General features: G+C 44.3%; 1 protein-coding gene across 5 annotated transcripts in view; it reads left to right on the top strand.

The window, feature by feature from the left end:
* Positions 1 to 17,024, top strand: part of LOC138453201 (adhesion G protein-coupled receptor F5-like) — a 584,850-nt gene that overhangs the window by 253,363 nt on the left and 314,463 nt on the right. For all 5 annotated transcript variants that reach the window (XM_069605826.1, XM_069605823.1, XM_069605825.1 and 2 more), the window contains 2 exons: positions 1,622 to 1,680; positions 10,628 to 10,770. In XM_069605826.1, the coding sequence (XP_069461927.1) occupies positions 1,622 to 1,680; positions 10,628 to 10,770 (202 nt within the window). The remainder of the gene's footprint in view (positions 1 to 1,621; positions 1,681 to 10,627; positions 10,771 to 17,024) is intronic.

Raw genomic sequence — 17,024 nt, 5'->3', positions numbered from 1 at the left:
TTGCCGCTGAGTTATCCTACAATGATTGATTGATCGATTGATTGGTTGACCTGAAAAAACTAAAAGAATAAGCTATGGTATGCAGTATCATCTATAAGTAAAAAACAGTCATTAGCAATTCTAAAAACTGTTGAACATACTATAATTTACTTTTAAACAATTAATACACGTTTCTGAAACGTTTCCAATGTAAGCCACGGTATACTTGAAGTTCATGCCACCTCTCATTTACAAATGGTTTACATTTAAAAAAAATATTTGGAAATGTTTAAAAAATAATTTAAAAATACTTTTGTTGAATTTTAGTGACTAAAATAGTTTTAGAAATATTTCATGTTTGGTTGTTTTTACACTTTTTAATGATTTCAATGTCATTTTGGGCTTAAAATGGGTGTGTCTTTTTTGTAAATATTACATTTTCCTTTTTAAAATAGGTTTCAAGCATCTAAACATGTTTGCAAAAATAATTATAATTATAAATCTTTTACATTTCATAATTATTTTTATGTGATTTTGCACATGGATTTTGAGCCACCATAGCTTCCACCCTCACTGCAAATTTTAAACAAAGAGACAATAAAAACAATAGCAGCTCGGAGGTGCCTTTCTTTTCTCTGACCCCTCAGCTCCTAATCTCCTCTACCCATTCCCGACAAAATAAAGTACCTGTTTTTTAGAGTAAAAGATGTGTGTCAGACACAGAGGGATAGATGATTGACCCAGAGATGCCTCTGATCATGAGGATGTCATGGTCAACACTACATAGTCCAGCCACGAGACAAAAACAAGAGTTGGAAATGGTATGATGTTTCCCTGGTCGACATGGAAGTAATTGCTAACGATGAATGAGAAATAGTGTCTGCAATTAATAGTAATTCTACTCACTGACCCTATGCTGGAAAGAGTTGCCATAGTTTGCCAAATATGTTTCGGTTAAAATAAGGAGGAAAACACCACCGTTTTTTGTCTTCCCCAGGACAATTTTTCCCGCTATCATGACATATTCCTATGGAAACCTTTGCCAAAACCGATTTTGCTGATGGTATGTCCCCAGTGAAAAATGTATTAGCTTTGTGAACCTTACAACGTTTTCCACTTGATTGTGTGAAGTTTGTGGACGCAAAGTCCTGCAAATTTGCACATCCTTGCCTCGAATCCAACAGGAAGAGCAATGGAAAGTCTATATGTACTTGGTGTTACATATCTCTATTGCATATATATTTATCCACGTCACTGACGAATAGTCTTTCCCGAAATATTCATCTGATTTTGAGCGGCTGAGATAGAACGTAGCTACCCAGCGACAATGTACATTCTAATGCATTGGAAGGATACTGCACTCATGGTATCACTCCTTCTCTATAAAAGCGAATGGACACCGTTCATCAATGGATATTCCTCCAAGTGCCCTGAGCCACCAGTGTGACAACTGACAAGTTACACAATTTCTAAGTGTTCAGATTTACTTCACGATCTTCTTTGTAATGACACCTTCATATGCTTTCAAGAGACTATTTAGAATATGTAAGGATTGTCTCTGTATGTTGCTAGTGATTTTTTATATTGGTAACATATCTTGTTTTTCGTGTGAAACAGGTCTTTTTTTAAATTTATTTTTTAGTTCTATGCTGCCTATTCAAGCTTAAGTGGCTTCCAATCTGCAAATGTCAACGGATTCAGGTAAGACAACTATTACCGTCCTAATGTGTAAAATTGAACAGGGGAACTGTGATTGATGGGGAAAATGCACACTGTGTGTAATACCAAAGCATGCACTTAATATGAGCATTCGAACATTGAGGAGGTTTTTTGTATTCAATTCTATTAAAGTTATCTGATATAGCCAGGCCACCGCTCCAAGGAGAACATTTAACGTTGTAAGAGCATCTCACATTTGAGTAATTGTGGTAAGAGCAGTATCATTTGTGGGTTGCTGTGTTTGATTGAAGCTGGATTTCAGAGCCAAGAAGGGATGGTATAGTGTAATGTGATTATGACAGTAGATTTATATCATATTTCTATTTACATGATTAGAATGTCAGCCAAAGTGTGTCAAAGATGGCTTGTGAGGCATCAAACAATTGTCTGCCGCCATATGCCAAAGCTCGGATTCTCAGAATGCATGCATTTCACTTTTGTGGCGATGTGTTCACTCGCTAACTGTTGCCAAATGTTGTTATTTGCGTTCATTTGTGGGTGCTAATTGCCTGACCCTGGTGGAATAGACAGTGGGAATGTAAGAGAAGCAGCAAATTAGTTTGCATGTTCATAATACAAGTTTGTTGGATTATGTCCCTGAATCACTAAAAGAAACCACCACCAAATCCTTCTAATGATCCACCGTTCGGCATCTGGCTGATCCTTCTTGTAAACAGGCAACCCCCTGCATCTATTTCAATACACCTATTAGATCATGCAAAGCATACACAATGATGCTATTTTACTCATTCATCATGTTATAGTTACCAAGGGTTGGTACACATTCCCAATAAAAAACACAAAAGGGCTAAACACAAGGGGATTTAAAACTTGCACAGGGCCTGATATTGTTCATAAGCATGAAATATTTTACATACGAATTCACACTTATAATGTATACATTTGTCACGCAAACAATAGACAATGAGAGAGTTGGCAGGTAAAAGAACATGCATTTTCCATTCACTAACATCACAGGTGCCTGGGACTGCTTTATCTGCTCTTACCCACTGGAGCTTATTTATTTTCAACAGTGGTCCCTAGCCAGTGGCAGAAGCTAAAGGTCTTAACACCCCCACCCCCGCATGTGCAATGCCAGGCATTAGGTGCCCATTAGATGCCCATCCCATAACTCATCTTAACCTTCCTGAGAACCTAGCAGGGTTGTCCAACTCCAGGCCTCGAGGGCCGGAACCATGTTGGGTTTTCAAGAATCCCCCCTTATTAACATGCATGAGTTACATTTGTTCTGGGGGCACTCGAGGGCCCGAGCAAGATGACGGTGGGCAGAGAAAACTCCCACGCTAGAAGGCAGGCGCAGCTGTCTTCCACCCCTTCAGACGCTGCAAATCGAGTAAAAAAGGAGATTGTACCCAGCGAAACCTGCGCTACAGTGCTGGGCGTAATTTGAAGAAAAACCGCGCCACGGTCTCTGAAATAACCGCCTTTGAAGAAACAGTTGCACGGCAGCCAATGGTGCACAAAAAAAGCACGAACAAATGAGCGCGAGCGCCAGGCACATACCCAGCCCCGGAATAGCCCTGGAATAGCAACATGGGGCACAGATATTTACCAGGACCACTGAGCGAGTGCCCGGTAACCGATCGGGTTATGCAGGGCCAGTAAATGTGTAACACCTGCAGTGAGTGTGGCAGCAAAGCTGTGACCCTGCTGGAGCTCACGGTCATAGAGACAGCGAACACGGCACGGATCATCAACATTCCGGCATCCAGGGAGAAGGCCGCTGTAGATGGCAGAGCCCAACCTATCACCCCGGGGGAGCCACAGCTACCCTTATAGCCACAGACATAAATGAACACACCGATCTAGCTGCTGGAGGAGCGGGAGGCGAAGCTACACTGTCGGCCCATAGACGTGGCACCAGAGAAGAGCAGGCCACATCTTACACCCAAGTAAGTCTGGCACTTGGCGGGGGCAGGCGAATGCACGGCAGATAGGCAAACCGCACCAGCAATTTTGGCGTGAAGAGTCCCTGGCCCATTATCTCCATACCAGGCAGGGATCACTGCACGCAGCGGCCGAGACAAGCAGTCATTGAAGTCCCCGGCACATGCACACACAGACGGGGGCTGATTAAGGGAACGAAGTTGGCGGCGGGGAAAGAAGGGCACCCGGGCAGGATACCTGCTCCACCACACAAATGCACCCTGCAGCAGCGCTCACAAGCACAGATCGCTTAGAACATGTAGATACCTGACGGACAACCATTGCCTCCACACACGGTGTATTCTCAGCAGAGACTTTGCACTCCAACACGCAAACCACCACCTGTGCCGCCCTGGGAACCTTTGCCCCTTGAGAACACCAACAAGAGTTGACAACGCACTAATGCAGACCCCCCGGGCCGAGCACTAAATGCAAGGGTAAAAAGCAGAAGTAAAGATGCAGCATGTCTCCTCAGCCCCAGAAACCAAGCCACAGAGCGCTAAAAAGGCAGACTAGCTCTTGCTCTTGGAACTACCAATGGATGCCCCAACGGGAGTTGAAGCCAGGACATAGCAACCTAGCCAGCCTCTCATGAGAAAGAGGGGCCGCCCGCAACGCAGACAGAGCGCCTGATAAATATACCCATGAGATAAGGAGGGTGAGGACCATGGATAGGAACAAAACTCCCCTAGCAACGCAATGGAGGAAGGAATATCTAACTTCGGAATAAGCCCCAAGTGAGCGTAGAGAGGCAGGGGTGAACAACAACGGGCCTCAATTGGCAGCGCTACAGACCCCGCATCCACAGTGACATCACACGGACCTGGGCATCCGGGGATACCCTCATCCACAACCACGGTGCAAACCATGCTGGAATAAATCACAAACAGGATATCAAGAGCAACGGACGCCACCACTGCAACGGATAGCCTACACACAGCAGCCCACAACACAAAACGGGAAACACGACATACAACTTCTAACCAGCAGAGAATACCAATTCTATGCAGCACTACGGACATATCCGGTCTGGCCACAGCCTGAGTCCCCCTGAGCCGTCACATAGTCAGCAAATATACCACGGAGGGCATGCAACAGGCTGCACATAATCTGCATCTGACAGACCACACAGGCGGGCGAACGTAGGGAGCCTACTACGACGACCAGCACAAAACAAAACCAAAATTGACATCCAAACGCAGTTGCAGGCCATTTTGGCTGAAATGAAACTAATCAGCCAGCGAACCCAGGAAGCAAACACAATGGTCCAAGACATCAAAAAAGACCTCCAAGATGTACAAAGCCATCTATCAACCCAACCAGAGAGGACTACAGATAACGAATAGCACATGTGCACCATAGAGGACAACCAAGCAACCATAGAAACAGACCTAGATGGGGTCATACGAGAGGTGCAACGACTGGGTGAAAAGATAGAAAACCAGGAAAACAGATCCCGCAGGAACAACCTCAGGGTGATAGGTGTACCGGAAAGCGCGGAAGGATCAGATCTTAATAATTTGTCTATGATCTCCCACACAACAACCTACACCTACCAAGTGCCAGGGATTTCATTATAGAAAGAGTGCCCACAGCTCCTATTCCAAAACCAGCACCCAACAAACGTCCGAGGTTCATAACTATGAGGCTGCTGAACTTCCAAAATAAAGTGACCATATTGAAAGCCTACAGAGCCGCAACCCCTGTGCGCATATGTCGCTCAGAGATCAAGATATTCAACGACTACTCAATGGAAGTTTCGAAACGGAGGAAGGGCTTCAACCCCGTATTCGAGGCACTAAAGGCGACGAAACATAGACATTATCTAAAATTTCCCGCAACATGGTGCATACAAATAACAGACAGTGGCACTCTTTCAAGGACCCGGAATCGGCATGGCGGTTCCTTCAACAACAAAACATAGCAACGACGGAATGGAAAAGTCAACTCCCAATGGGGCGGGACCGTCTCACACCGCTCCACCTCAACAAGATCGAACGTGGCGGAAAGAAAGGAGATGGCAAAAGTTTGGCACAGCGCCCCGACGATGGAACCCCAACCATAGCAAACACACGGGTAAGCCCTGAGGGCAATCCCATAAGGTCCATAGGCAAATGTCACTTTAACAACACTTGACAACCACAAGAAGAAAAAGAAAAGAAAAGAATCAGAATTGCAGCTACGTAAAGCCCATGGGTGGACTTCAAGCACTAGTGACAGATCTCCAACCAACCAAGGGGCGGAAGGCATAGGACGTCGGGAAACGGAGCACCACTCACCGCACACACGCCATCTACCACCCCACTGACACTAACCAGATTATTTATGGGATCAGGGAGCAAACTCACGGCTTGCACCCACCAGCCCCATATATGGGCTTTCAAGCTACGTATTGGACCTGGGCCGAATGGTTGATCCACCCAATGTTACTGTTCAAGGTTAGGTATGGGTCTAAGTTCAAACTGTTCAAACTGTTCAAACCACAATGTTAATAGGAAGTTGGAGATCCCCCACAGGTTGAATAGTTTTTAACATGAGACAAGAGGTGCACTTAGACCGAACGAAGACACAAACAGACTCCAGCAATCAACGCCCCACGAGACTCCATGGAGTCTCCACTCTGGATACAGAGCGACATTGTTTTCCTACAGGAGACCCACATCAACAAAGTAGAGGCAGAGAAAATGACTCAAGGCTAGGTGGGAGCCGCCGCTCCGTCACCGCGCCAAGGGGGGGTATCCATTTTGATTCATAGGCGGGTCCCACTACAGATACTACAGAAGCACAGCAACACAGATGGCCGTTTCATACTAGTTCTAGGATGCCTCCTACAGCGACCAATCACTCTATTAAATATATACGCCCTACATCAGACTCCCAGGCAGTCTTCACCAACACCTTTTCAGAATGTGCCGAATATATGAGCAACCTTACTATAATTGGGGGAGACTTGAACATAAACCTGAACCCGGACCTATACCGCAAGGGATCAAAACCCATGAACGTGTCTAATATAAAGAAGAGACTGGCCCTCATGACCCTAATGAGGGATATGCACCTGGTAGACACCTGACAGGATTTTACATACTACTCCCACTGCCATGATAGCTACTCCCGTCTCGACTACTGGCTAATGCCCGCCAATGAAACCCATATGGTCACCAAATGCTAAATCAAGCCGATTACCCTATCAGACCATGCACCTGTTGTACTCCATCTTACTGTCCCAGACATGCCTCGCATACTCCCGGCATGGTGCCTTAATCTCAGCAGACTGCAATACCCTGACATTGTAGAACGTCTAATAGGCGACATGGAGGGCTTTTGGGAAAATAACCAGAAGCCGGGATACTCCCCATATAGGTGCTGGGACGCCTTCAAATGTTACTTTAGGGGACAATGTATATCGCGCTGGGCACACAAATGCAAAGAGTGGGGGAAAGTGGAGGCCAACTTTGGGGGAACTGAAACAAATGGAACAATGACAAAATGACACGGGATAGACAGATAAGACCCCAAATATGTAAACTGAAGAACAAGATCAAGCAACACACCATCGACAGGGCGACACCAGCTGCGACACCAGCTGGTCGCAAAAATACTATCTAGAAAGCAATAGACCCCTTCACGGAATGGCACTTTCCCTTAAACAGCGTCAAGCCACGCAAATAATCGCATCCATTAGAGATAATGCCAACAACCCGGTGGTGGGCGATGAGCAAATCAATGAGAGATTCACCAAATTCTATCGCAAACAATACACAGCCACCGACACATGCACACCTCAGGTCATAGACTCATTCCTGGATACGGTGCCCAACCCCCGAATCCCAGTATAGCAGGCAGATGACCTGAACGCCCCCATTACTACTGCTGAAATCACCTGCGCAATCATGTCCCTGTCCAAAGGGAAAGCAGCGGGACCAGACGGGATCCCAATAGACATGTACTTTCACAAAAATGGCAGAGACCCAGAAGCCTGTGGCTCCTACAGGCCAATCTCATTAATTAATGTAGACGCCAAGATCTTAGCGAAATGCATGGCCCAGCGAATAGAAAACACCCTACCGCAACTAGTACATAAAGACCAGACAGGCTTTATAAAAAGGGCGACACTCCAGCAACAACATCTGCAGGCTTCTACATATAATAGCAGGAGAAAGGAACCCCCAAGACGCCATCGTCGCAGTTGATGCAGAGAAGGCGTTTGATAAGGTGCAATGGGAATGTATGCTTCGTGTCCTACCCAGATATGGCTTCCCTCCATGCCTAATCCAATTGATCAAGCTCCTATACACTAACCCGCCAGCCTCAGTGGTCACTAACAGAGTGGCCTCTGCAGAATTCATCCTAGAATCCGGCACATGACAAGGCTGTCCACTTTCGCCATTACTATATGCCCTGTTCATCAAACACTTGGCGATTAAGATGCGCACAGACCCAAACTGGTCGGGTATACATCAAGGGCCAGAAGAACACAAAGTATCGCTGTACGCAGATGACCTGCTCATCTACATCAGCAATAGCCCCACAACCCTCCCTTACATTAAATCCCTCCTGCAAGACATTGGTCCTATGGTGGGCTACAAAACTAATTGGAACAAGTTCGAAGTGATGCCCCTCCGACGAGACATCCCCTGGGACCTGGGTGGGGTGGAACCGTTCACACTCCAGCTACAATTTGTAAAATACCTAGGACTGCATATAAGCGCTTCGATAGCAGAAATCCGGGACCTCAACTACCCCCAAATCCTTGGAAACATCCAAAACGACATAGAGAGATGGGACACGCTGATCCTATCTATGTCGGGAAGGATCAATGCCATAAAGATGAACTCCTTCCCAAAGCTGATTTACATAGTAATGATGCTCCCAATCGGTCCGACTTCCCACATGCTGAAAGATCTAGATAAAGCTATTAACAGATTCATTTGGTGGGGAAGAAAGGCGTAGATTCAACTCCCCACACTACAGGTGGACAAACCCAACGGGGGCCTAGCTGTCCCCTCCCTCAAAGCATACCATCAAGCTGCTCAATTGAACTGGGTAAAGCGATGGCTAAGTACCAACGAAGATACTAGCTGGCACAAAATGGAATTAGCTGCAATGGCCCCACTAGCCCCCATAGAGATCATGGCAACACCACCACAACATCTCCCACCGAGCATCAACACACATCCGATCATTGGTCCTACCCTGTAAAAATGGCACAAACTATGTGCGACACAAGGGGCACAAACTAGGACAGCACTGGCCTCGCCCAGCATACGGTTGGTCCTAAATTATGGGCTAACACAGATAAACCACCGAAACCGAGCGGGCATGTGGGCCAGCATGCTGATAATGGACATTATGGAGGAGGGAGCTTTGGTAGGCTTCCAAGATGCACGCCGGATATTGGGCCTAGGGGCAGGGGATTGGCTTACGTACCATACCATTCAGGCTACGATCAACAAACACACCATACCTGAATCACGCCTGCAATCCCCCACGCAATACGAGACAGAAATGGAACACAATATTGACGCATTCTCGCGAATCCGCACCTTCTACCTAATGTCAATACCAGACAACAAAAAACGACCATACACAATAGCAGCAACATGGTCTGAAGACCTGGGAACCCCAGTCAGCGCCCCCGACATGCAGCATGGCTTCTCGGTCATCCCCACAGTCTCCCTCAACCTCAGAAATAGGGAAATCCAGTATAAAATACTACAACGATTGTATTACACACCACCTAAGCTTCACAAAATGGGGCTCAAACCCACAGCCCTTGTTAGCGGGGGTGCAATGACATAAGGACAATGGGGCACATGCTATGGACCTACCCCGTCATCACCCCATATTGGTGGAAGATACACCAAAAACTAACAAACATCGAGGGGACGGACATTGCTTTTACCCCGAACGTGATGATCATAGGTACAGATGAGAAAGACTGGCATGACAATGCACTTATATGCAACTTATTTCTCTTATGACCTTCACAGCATGCACACTACTGATTATACATCGGAAGTCAGCAATGCCACCTAATGTCACCGAATGGTCAGAAACATTCTCCAAAGCATGCAGACTTGAAAGAGCGGCCTTTAAGAAACAATCTAGGCTCAACCCATTTAGAGGGGCCCGCTACTGGGAGATGCTCGAGGCGTACATCTAACGAGGTTGGGGCCCAGACCTAAATGAAGCTAGGACATACTGTACTGTATATGATCATCCAGGGATGGAATCAGGGACCACACAGATTCGCTGCGACTCCTGTGCAAACCCGCGAGCTGCACGTGTACCGGGTGCTGGAAGTGCCCTGGAGATGTAGGTGACTGAAAGGCCCGGGATTCTGGGGGGACAGATAGGCAAATATCTGGGGTTAACCGTTACTAGTTACTACTAGCGGCTCATTATCTGCTATCTTCATCATTGCTTAGCTATATGCATACGTAATCGATACGTGGAATTGTCTCATAGTATGTTGATTGTATTCATGTTCATGTTTTGAAAAAGCTTGAATGGACAGTTCTCACAGTGCATTTCTGATTGCATTTGCCCGTGTCAAAAATTGTTGAAGTTGCAAGCGATCTTGCAAATTTAAATTCCACACGTGTCTATCCAAGCACTGATTTGAACTGTTGCCGCTTTTGATTGCAATTGTCAGACATTTAAAGCAGGATTTAAGGAATTGTCACTGAGTTGTAATGGGTTATTACAGTAGTAATGGTGACTGAACTCTGAATGTAGACCGATATATAAAACTACTAAACATGAATGCATCTATTATGGTTTAAAAGTCACACAACAGCATCACAAAAGGGGCAGCTCAGGCGTTTCTTAAAAGGCCCTTAGCCTGCACGGATATGCCTTTTGTGGGTTACAAATAACACTTCATCCATGTCCCCTTAGAGCCCCTGCTAGTCAGTATGAATAATTGTGCCAATTTTACAAGGCTTGCAGATTAATGGGTATCTTGTGTTATCTTTAGATCTGGGAGCATCATTACCGATTACACAGTCGTCGCTGCACCAGTCTCAGACTCAGCATTGGCAGCAGCAAATAGTGGCGTTGTGAGTAACCTTACTGGAAAATTGAATATCGACCCAAACGGATTCCAGACTGTTGTGCTTGGTAAGCCGTTTTGCAACATTGTTTGCACTCTGATTTCTTTCCTCATGTGTTCATGTTAACATCATTCAATATTCTGCACCCCAACAAACCACAACACATGCACTTTATTGCGGAAATCATTTGCCGCTTGTAGCATTTTCTTCTCAAATAAAACATTACGTACATATGTAATTGAACATATATGTAAGCCATTTTATTAGGTGTGCAATTCATACATTCGCTGGATATTTTTTTAGTTAAGCCACAGATCAATTTTTATAAGGCTCACATGACATGCAGGGTAAGAAGGGAGTACTCTTAAAAAAGGCCTAGGCCCTAAGCCGAATCTTATTTATTTTTATTTATTTGCATTTTTAAAGCGCTCACACAGCCCGCGGGCATCGAGGCACTGTTACAGGAATGGTTGTGTAATTGTTTTTTAATTTTTTTTGTCTTATAACACGCTTAAATACCCAGAGGTTTCTAAGCGCAGACCTGGGGATCGAACCTGTGTTGCTTCGTGTCGTGTTGCTTCCAAGGCGAATACGTTGCCGCTGATCTATCCTCCTGGGTTTATAGGATTTTGGGTGGCTTTCCATACAAAAAGGAGTTGGATTTTGATTGTTCACGATATTCTTGTGCAGCACCCTGCTGCTTCCCAGTAAACAAGCTTTATAATACATCTTAAATATTTACAGAGCAAACCTATACTCCTTTGGGTTGGGAGCACGAGAGAAGGGTGTGTGTGGCTTTGTGTGTAAGCTATCATAACTTCTGCAGACCATGATTGTTTTAAATGCTGAATTTCACCCTCATGCCGTAGATGTAATATAACATCTGACACCTTAAACAACACTCAGACATTCCACATACCTCATGGGGTGTAGGAGATAAGGCAAGACCCCAACTGCAGAGAATGCATGCCTGATCCACCGCTTCACAAACTCTGCATACATCAGCCATGCCCACATGTACTATAAGAGTCATACATGTAGCATTTATGGCTGTTGCGGCAGCCTTGGAAAAATCCAGTGCAAGGATAGACCTGAAAGAGACCATCAGCAACTGATACTACCTGGCTTGAAGCAAGTTGTTATGTATTTTTATGTGTATCCATGTTTAGGGTGTGAGATGTCTGAGCGTAATTCCCAGCCATGTGGTCTTTAATATGGGCACCTAGTGTAATGCATTTGATATATTCAGGCAATAAGTAGGGCTCACAATTAAATACAGAAAACAAATTGGGTTTGGATTTCCAGGCTTCACAACAGGCCTTATATTTGTTCTGGAACTCTTGCAAGTAAATCGCCTAACAATGTTTCTGGGATGCATTTCAGACGTTCTGAGGAGTGTTCCAAGTGCATCAGTTATAGTAAACATAACTAAAATAGCAATTATTGAAAGAACTACAAGGAACTACAGTACTTACTGCAAGGCCTGTGGCCACAGAGTGATATGACCGCGGCTTGCAAAACTGGTTGAAAGGTTCAGGCAATCTGCCTTGCTTTCAACATGAAGAAGCTGTTTGCTTCTCTGGAAAGTCCCTAAAAACTGATAATGGGTTAATGATCTAACCAAGATTTTGTTTCTGTTTAAGATTCTGAACACTGATAATGGGCCAATGATCCACCAGCTTTTTGCTTCTGTTACATGTTATGCTAATAGGGCGAGTTGACAGCTTATGCTCCCCCCTGGCACTTTCCTCTCTCCCCCCTGCACACTTTCACGATCCGAATGACACAAGGCATAGGAAGATTGATGTTTTGTCCTCCTTCTATCTTCCCTTCCTTGTCCTGTTGTCCCTAGAATCACTTGTGTACAGGCGCATTATAAATGACCTATCATATTATATCATATCATATCATGCTCAGATATGAATAAAGGACTGACTTCAGAAGGCAGAGCAGGGGATTAGCTGTACGTGGACCTGACAGTGTGTCAGAGGAGGCAGACGTGAAATGGAGGACAGGAACAAACTGAGACCATTCTCTTCATGCAAACCCAATGGAAAGGGGATGGGAGAAATCCCTCTTTTTTCTTCCTGACTTTTTAAAGCATCTGAAATGGGATTGTATGGCTTTTTGAGCAGCAAGATGAATGTTTCTCTTTGCTTTTGAGATGAACTATTAACTTGGACTGAGCTGTATGGGGAGTATTTCTACATTTATGCCCATGGCATAACAGATCACCACCTATGAACAGATCCTATTCTTAATTGGCTGATGCTGGCACCATAGTTGATCCCAATTGACATTGACACTTTCTGAAGCATTTTTGCCTATTTTCTCTGCTTATTGATAAAAAGACCATGGTCATTTGATAGGTGTTTTTTCTTGGATTGCACAGACCACTCTATGTAGACATTCTTCTCCAGACCCCATCTTCCTACCCTCTACAGATAGTGAGTATTCAAGATGTTACCCATATTAAATATAACATTGAGACAGGTATTGAGGCATTGAAAGGGCAGGTGTTTCAATGAAGATTGCGTAGTGAGTTATGATGAAGTTGCCTAGTGAGATCTGATGAGGCAGGCAGTTACTTTTAAGGTGGCTATGATGTCTCTGAGAAGGTTGATTAGTCTTCAGTAGACTTAGAGGCAATGCAATGATTGATGCAAATTCATGAATAACCTTTTGCATCTTAAGTGAATTGTGTATAGTGACGATAATGATAGCAATTTTTCTTCATTACTTAGTTCTCATAATTAAGCTCTTTACATTATACATGCGTAAGAAGCATACATTTAGTGTTCTATACTGAGAGCTTTGTCAGAAGTATTTGAACATGAACATTATGTGTGGAGCAACTATTTGAAATGTTGTGTATTGATATGTTGCAAATGGTGCATGTATTTAATACACATACAAAGTGTTACTGGATGATTTGAGCAGTGGACCATCAAAAACATATAATGTGACATTAGTAAGCCTCTCCCGTGATGATGAATGAGATTAGCTACTCCCTACAGAGGGTTGTTGCCTACTCTCTTTACTGATGCATAGTGACAGGTATGTGTTCTTCCCTACCTCTATTCCTACCACAACCTCTGATGAGGGGGTCTTAGACATTCCCCTGGTTGTGGAGAGAAGGCACTGGAGGAAGGGGTGATCAGAGTCACTTCAAGGTCTTACTCCGAACACCACACTGACCTCATGCAGGAGCAAAACAATCATTCTTAATGTTCTATATCATGTCTTCCTATCCATCCTGTGAGAGTTTTTTCAGACCGCACATTGCCAGAACAGTATATCAGCTCAGTCTGCATGGCGTTAGACTTTTGAACTTTGTTTCCCTGCTACCTCGGGTTTCGCAGCTGCTTAGTTGGCTACATGAGTCATCCCTCTGGTAGTGCTGTTGTACCGTTTGAACCCCAGATGCCCTCTCTAACCTTTGTTGTTTGCTAGTTATTTACAGTATATTCTCTTGAAGTCATGATGGCACGCTCATAGGCTTGGTAATACATGATTTGGCAGTACTTCCCTGCACATCCATCTGGTTGTAAACCATGGTAGGTCTGACCCAAGCGGTACTGTCAACCCTCCCCCACATACAGGGGACTGGTTGGATAATAAGAGATTGATGTATCATCTAAGATAGATGAGGTGACTTTCATACCCCAATAACATTTTGATAATTTGCTGAAACAAATGGCTAGTTTGCTCTATGGTGGATTACATTAATTTAGGAAGGACAGATACTCATGCTCTATTTAATAGCTTGAAAGATGATATGAATGCACAGGTGGTACATTTTTTTGATGTAGAGGAAAGACTTTCTTGTGTGGAGCAAACACTCCGGGCCACCCCTTGCACTGGGGTCTGTATCTGTACCCATACAGCCCCCCCTTTTTCTTCCTGCACTTATCGGACCTACCCTGTCTGCTGCCTTAAACCTAGCACTTGAAAATTGTTGGCTGCATTACCACTGTTGTTTGCCTTTATTATTTATTTATTGTTATTTATCTGTTTCTCCTCTGCTTCGCACTTTCCACCTTTCCTCCCCTTCCATGCACTTCCCCCCCTCCCATGCACTTTCGCATTCTCAATGTCACTGTGCCTAGTAAGATCGCTGTTTTGTTCTCCCCTGTTCCCCTCCCTTGCCTTGTTGCACTCTGAAACACTTGTGTACGAGCGCGATAGAAATAAAATATCAATCAAACAATCAATCAATTGGAATAAGTGAACTGCAAAGTTGCTGAACTGACCTCTGCTGTTACTGACTTGGAGGATCACAGTTGCCAAAGCAGGATGCACCTGTTTGGAGTCACTGAAGGGGAAAATCCTGTGGATTTTAATGTAGGAGTACTTACCCAAGCTGCTAAAGCTTTCTTTTGATACCCTTTGGAAATTCAAAACGCCCTTAGGATTTGGCTGTGAAATGCAATCAATAACAATGAGCCCAGACCGTTCATATATTGTCTTTGACACAAGTATGCAAAGCAAGTTCTTAAATTGGCTAAGAGAAATAACCTTTTTCGGTGCAAGGGAAAGAAGATCTTCATTTCAGTAGAGTTTTCAAAAGTGACAATGGATTGAAAATAAATTGCTTTTAGGACCTCTGCCCAGAACTCTGGAAGTGGGACTCGATATATGTCCTGATGTACAAAGCCCACATGGTAAGATCACACAATATCTTGACCCAGCAGATTTGAAGGACTTCCTCAGAAGATAGGAATCAGACGCAATGCATGTGCTGGTTCCAGACAGAGGGAAGCACCAGGATCAGGGGCGTTGCTAGGGGGGGGCTTAGGGGGCTATAGCCCCTGATCTTTTGGTTGTAGCCCCGGATAGAATCTCAGGAGCTACAGCCAAAAGGCTAGCTAGCCCCCAGTCCCAATAGTTCCGACATCAGCTTAGCCCCGGGTCTTTTCCAGACCTAGCAACTCCCCTGACCAGGATTGAGAACCTGGAGCAAACAATATTAAAGAAGACCGATGGGAGAGGTCCCGTTGTAAAGAGCAGAGGAATATCCTGTCTTCAAATAAAATCTTCAGGGGGTAAGCAAACGATTGACAGCAAACTCTGTTTGAAAATGATGTTGCTCTTGTGTTGGATTATACATAGATCTCTCACTGATACTTATTTTTATGCTGTCAATGGCACTGATGTATTTTCAGCTTTCAGGTTCCTAGTGTTTCCACTTCAGAGCACACTAGGTGATTGTTTTTCTCTATGAGCACAGTACGTGCCGGGTGCCGCAGAGGCACTTAGCTTGTTCTTCAATGTTTTTTATGTGCAGTCATTATCAATTCACAGGCACTTTGCGTGTCAATGTGTACTAACCCAACTACATGCTAGCTTCCTTTAGCTTGACGAGTTTGATTTTTCCTTCTTTTATTTCTGTGGAAGGTGTAGGGCCTAGGGCAGGCATGTACTCCTGCTTCAGTCTTGGACTGGGCTCACAAGTGGGATAATTGGGAGGCCTTTCACTATACACTTCTTTAGCAGGGAGCACTTTGCCTGGTTTCTTTGGGTTTGGATTATTGGGCTTGCAATTTCAGGCAGAGATACACTCCTCCTGAAATACATAATACTCTAGATGGGTCATTTTGAATTAAAATGAATATTGCATGGATGGGGTGCTTTCTATTTGAACTTTGGTGTAAACGCTATCCCCCATGAAATATTCCCCATTTCCACCACATGGTGGAAAGCAGGGAGTAAAATGTAGGAAAAATCATCCAGCATGTGGTACTGCTAGAGAGGACATGGTACATCTCTTACTGTTTTGTCCTGTTTACACCAACATTAAACGGTCCACTATACTGCCTGTGCTTAGGTCAGCCAATATCAGCACCTATAGGCCGGCGGTCATTTATCTCATGACAGCGGATTCTGTTTTTGACCGCATGGGCATTACAAACATTTCTGAAAAGAGTTATGCACTGAAGAAAACGGCTGCTTATGCAAATGCATTGAAAATAGGCTATTTCTTGATGAATTCAAAAGCACTGTCCAAACTGTATTAGTAGTACCGTGTGGGTCTCTATCTCCTTTTAATTAATTACTCGCTATCGATACATGAGACGACCTGTTAAGTCGTTTGGATCAAATCTGCACTGGTTTTAAGTCTTTCATGTTTTTTTTTGTATGCTATGCGATGTTATCTTTTTGTGCAGAGTGCCGTCTTTTGATTGGTCTCCATCTCTGGGAAACGGTTTTTATATGTAATTATGAGCAGTAATTTTAAGTCACGATGTATTGTATTATTGTATGTGTTTGATGGATCTTTTTTCGATCCGAATAAACATGTTAACTGACGGACTGAAAAAT

Source organism: Ambystoma mexicanum, chromosome 4p (assembly GCF_040938575.1).
Source record: "Ambystoma mexicanum isolate Mex_15411 chromosome 4p, UKY_AmexF1_1, whole genome shotgun sequence".
Lineage (NCBI taxonomy): Eukaryota > Metazoa > Chordata > Amphibia > Caudata > Ambystomatidae > Ambystoma > Ambystoma mexicanum.
Note: the sequence above shows the minus strand (reverse complement) of the source record. Positions and strands in the feature narration are given on the sequence as shown.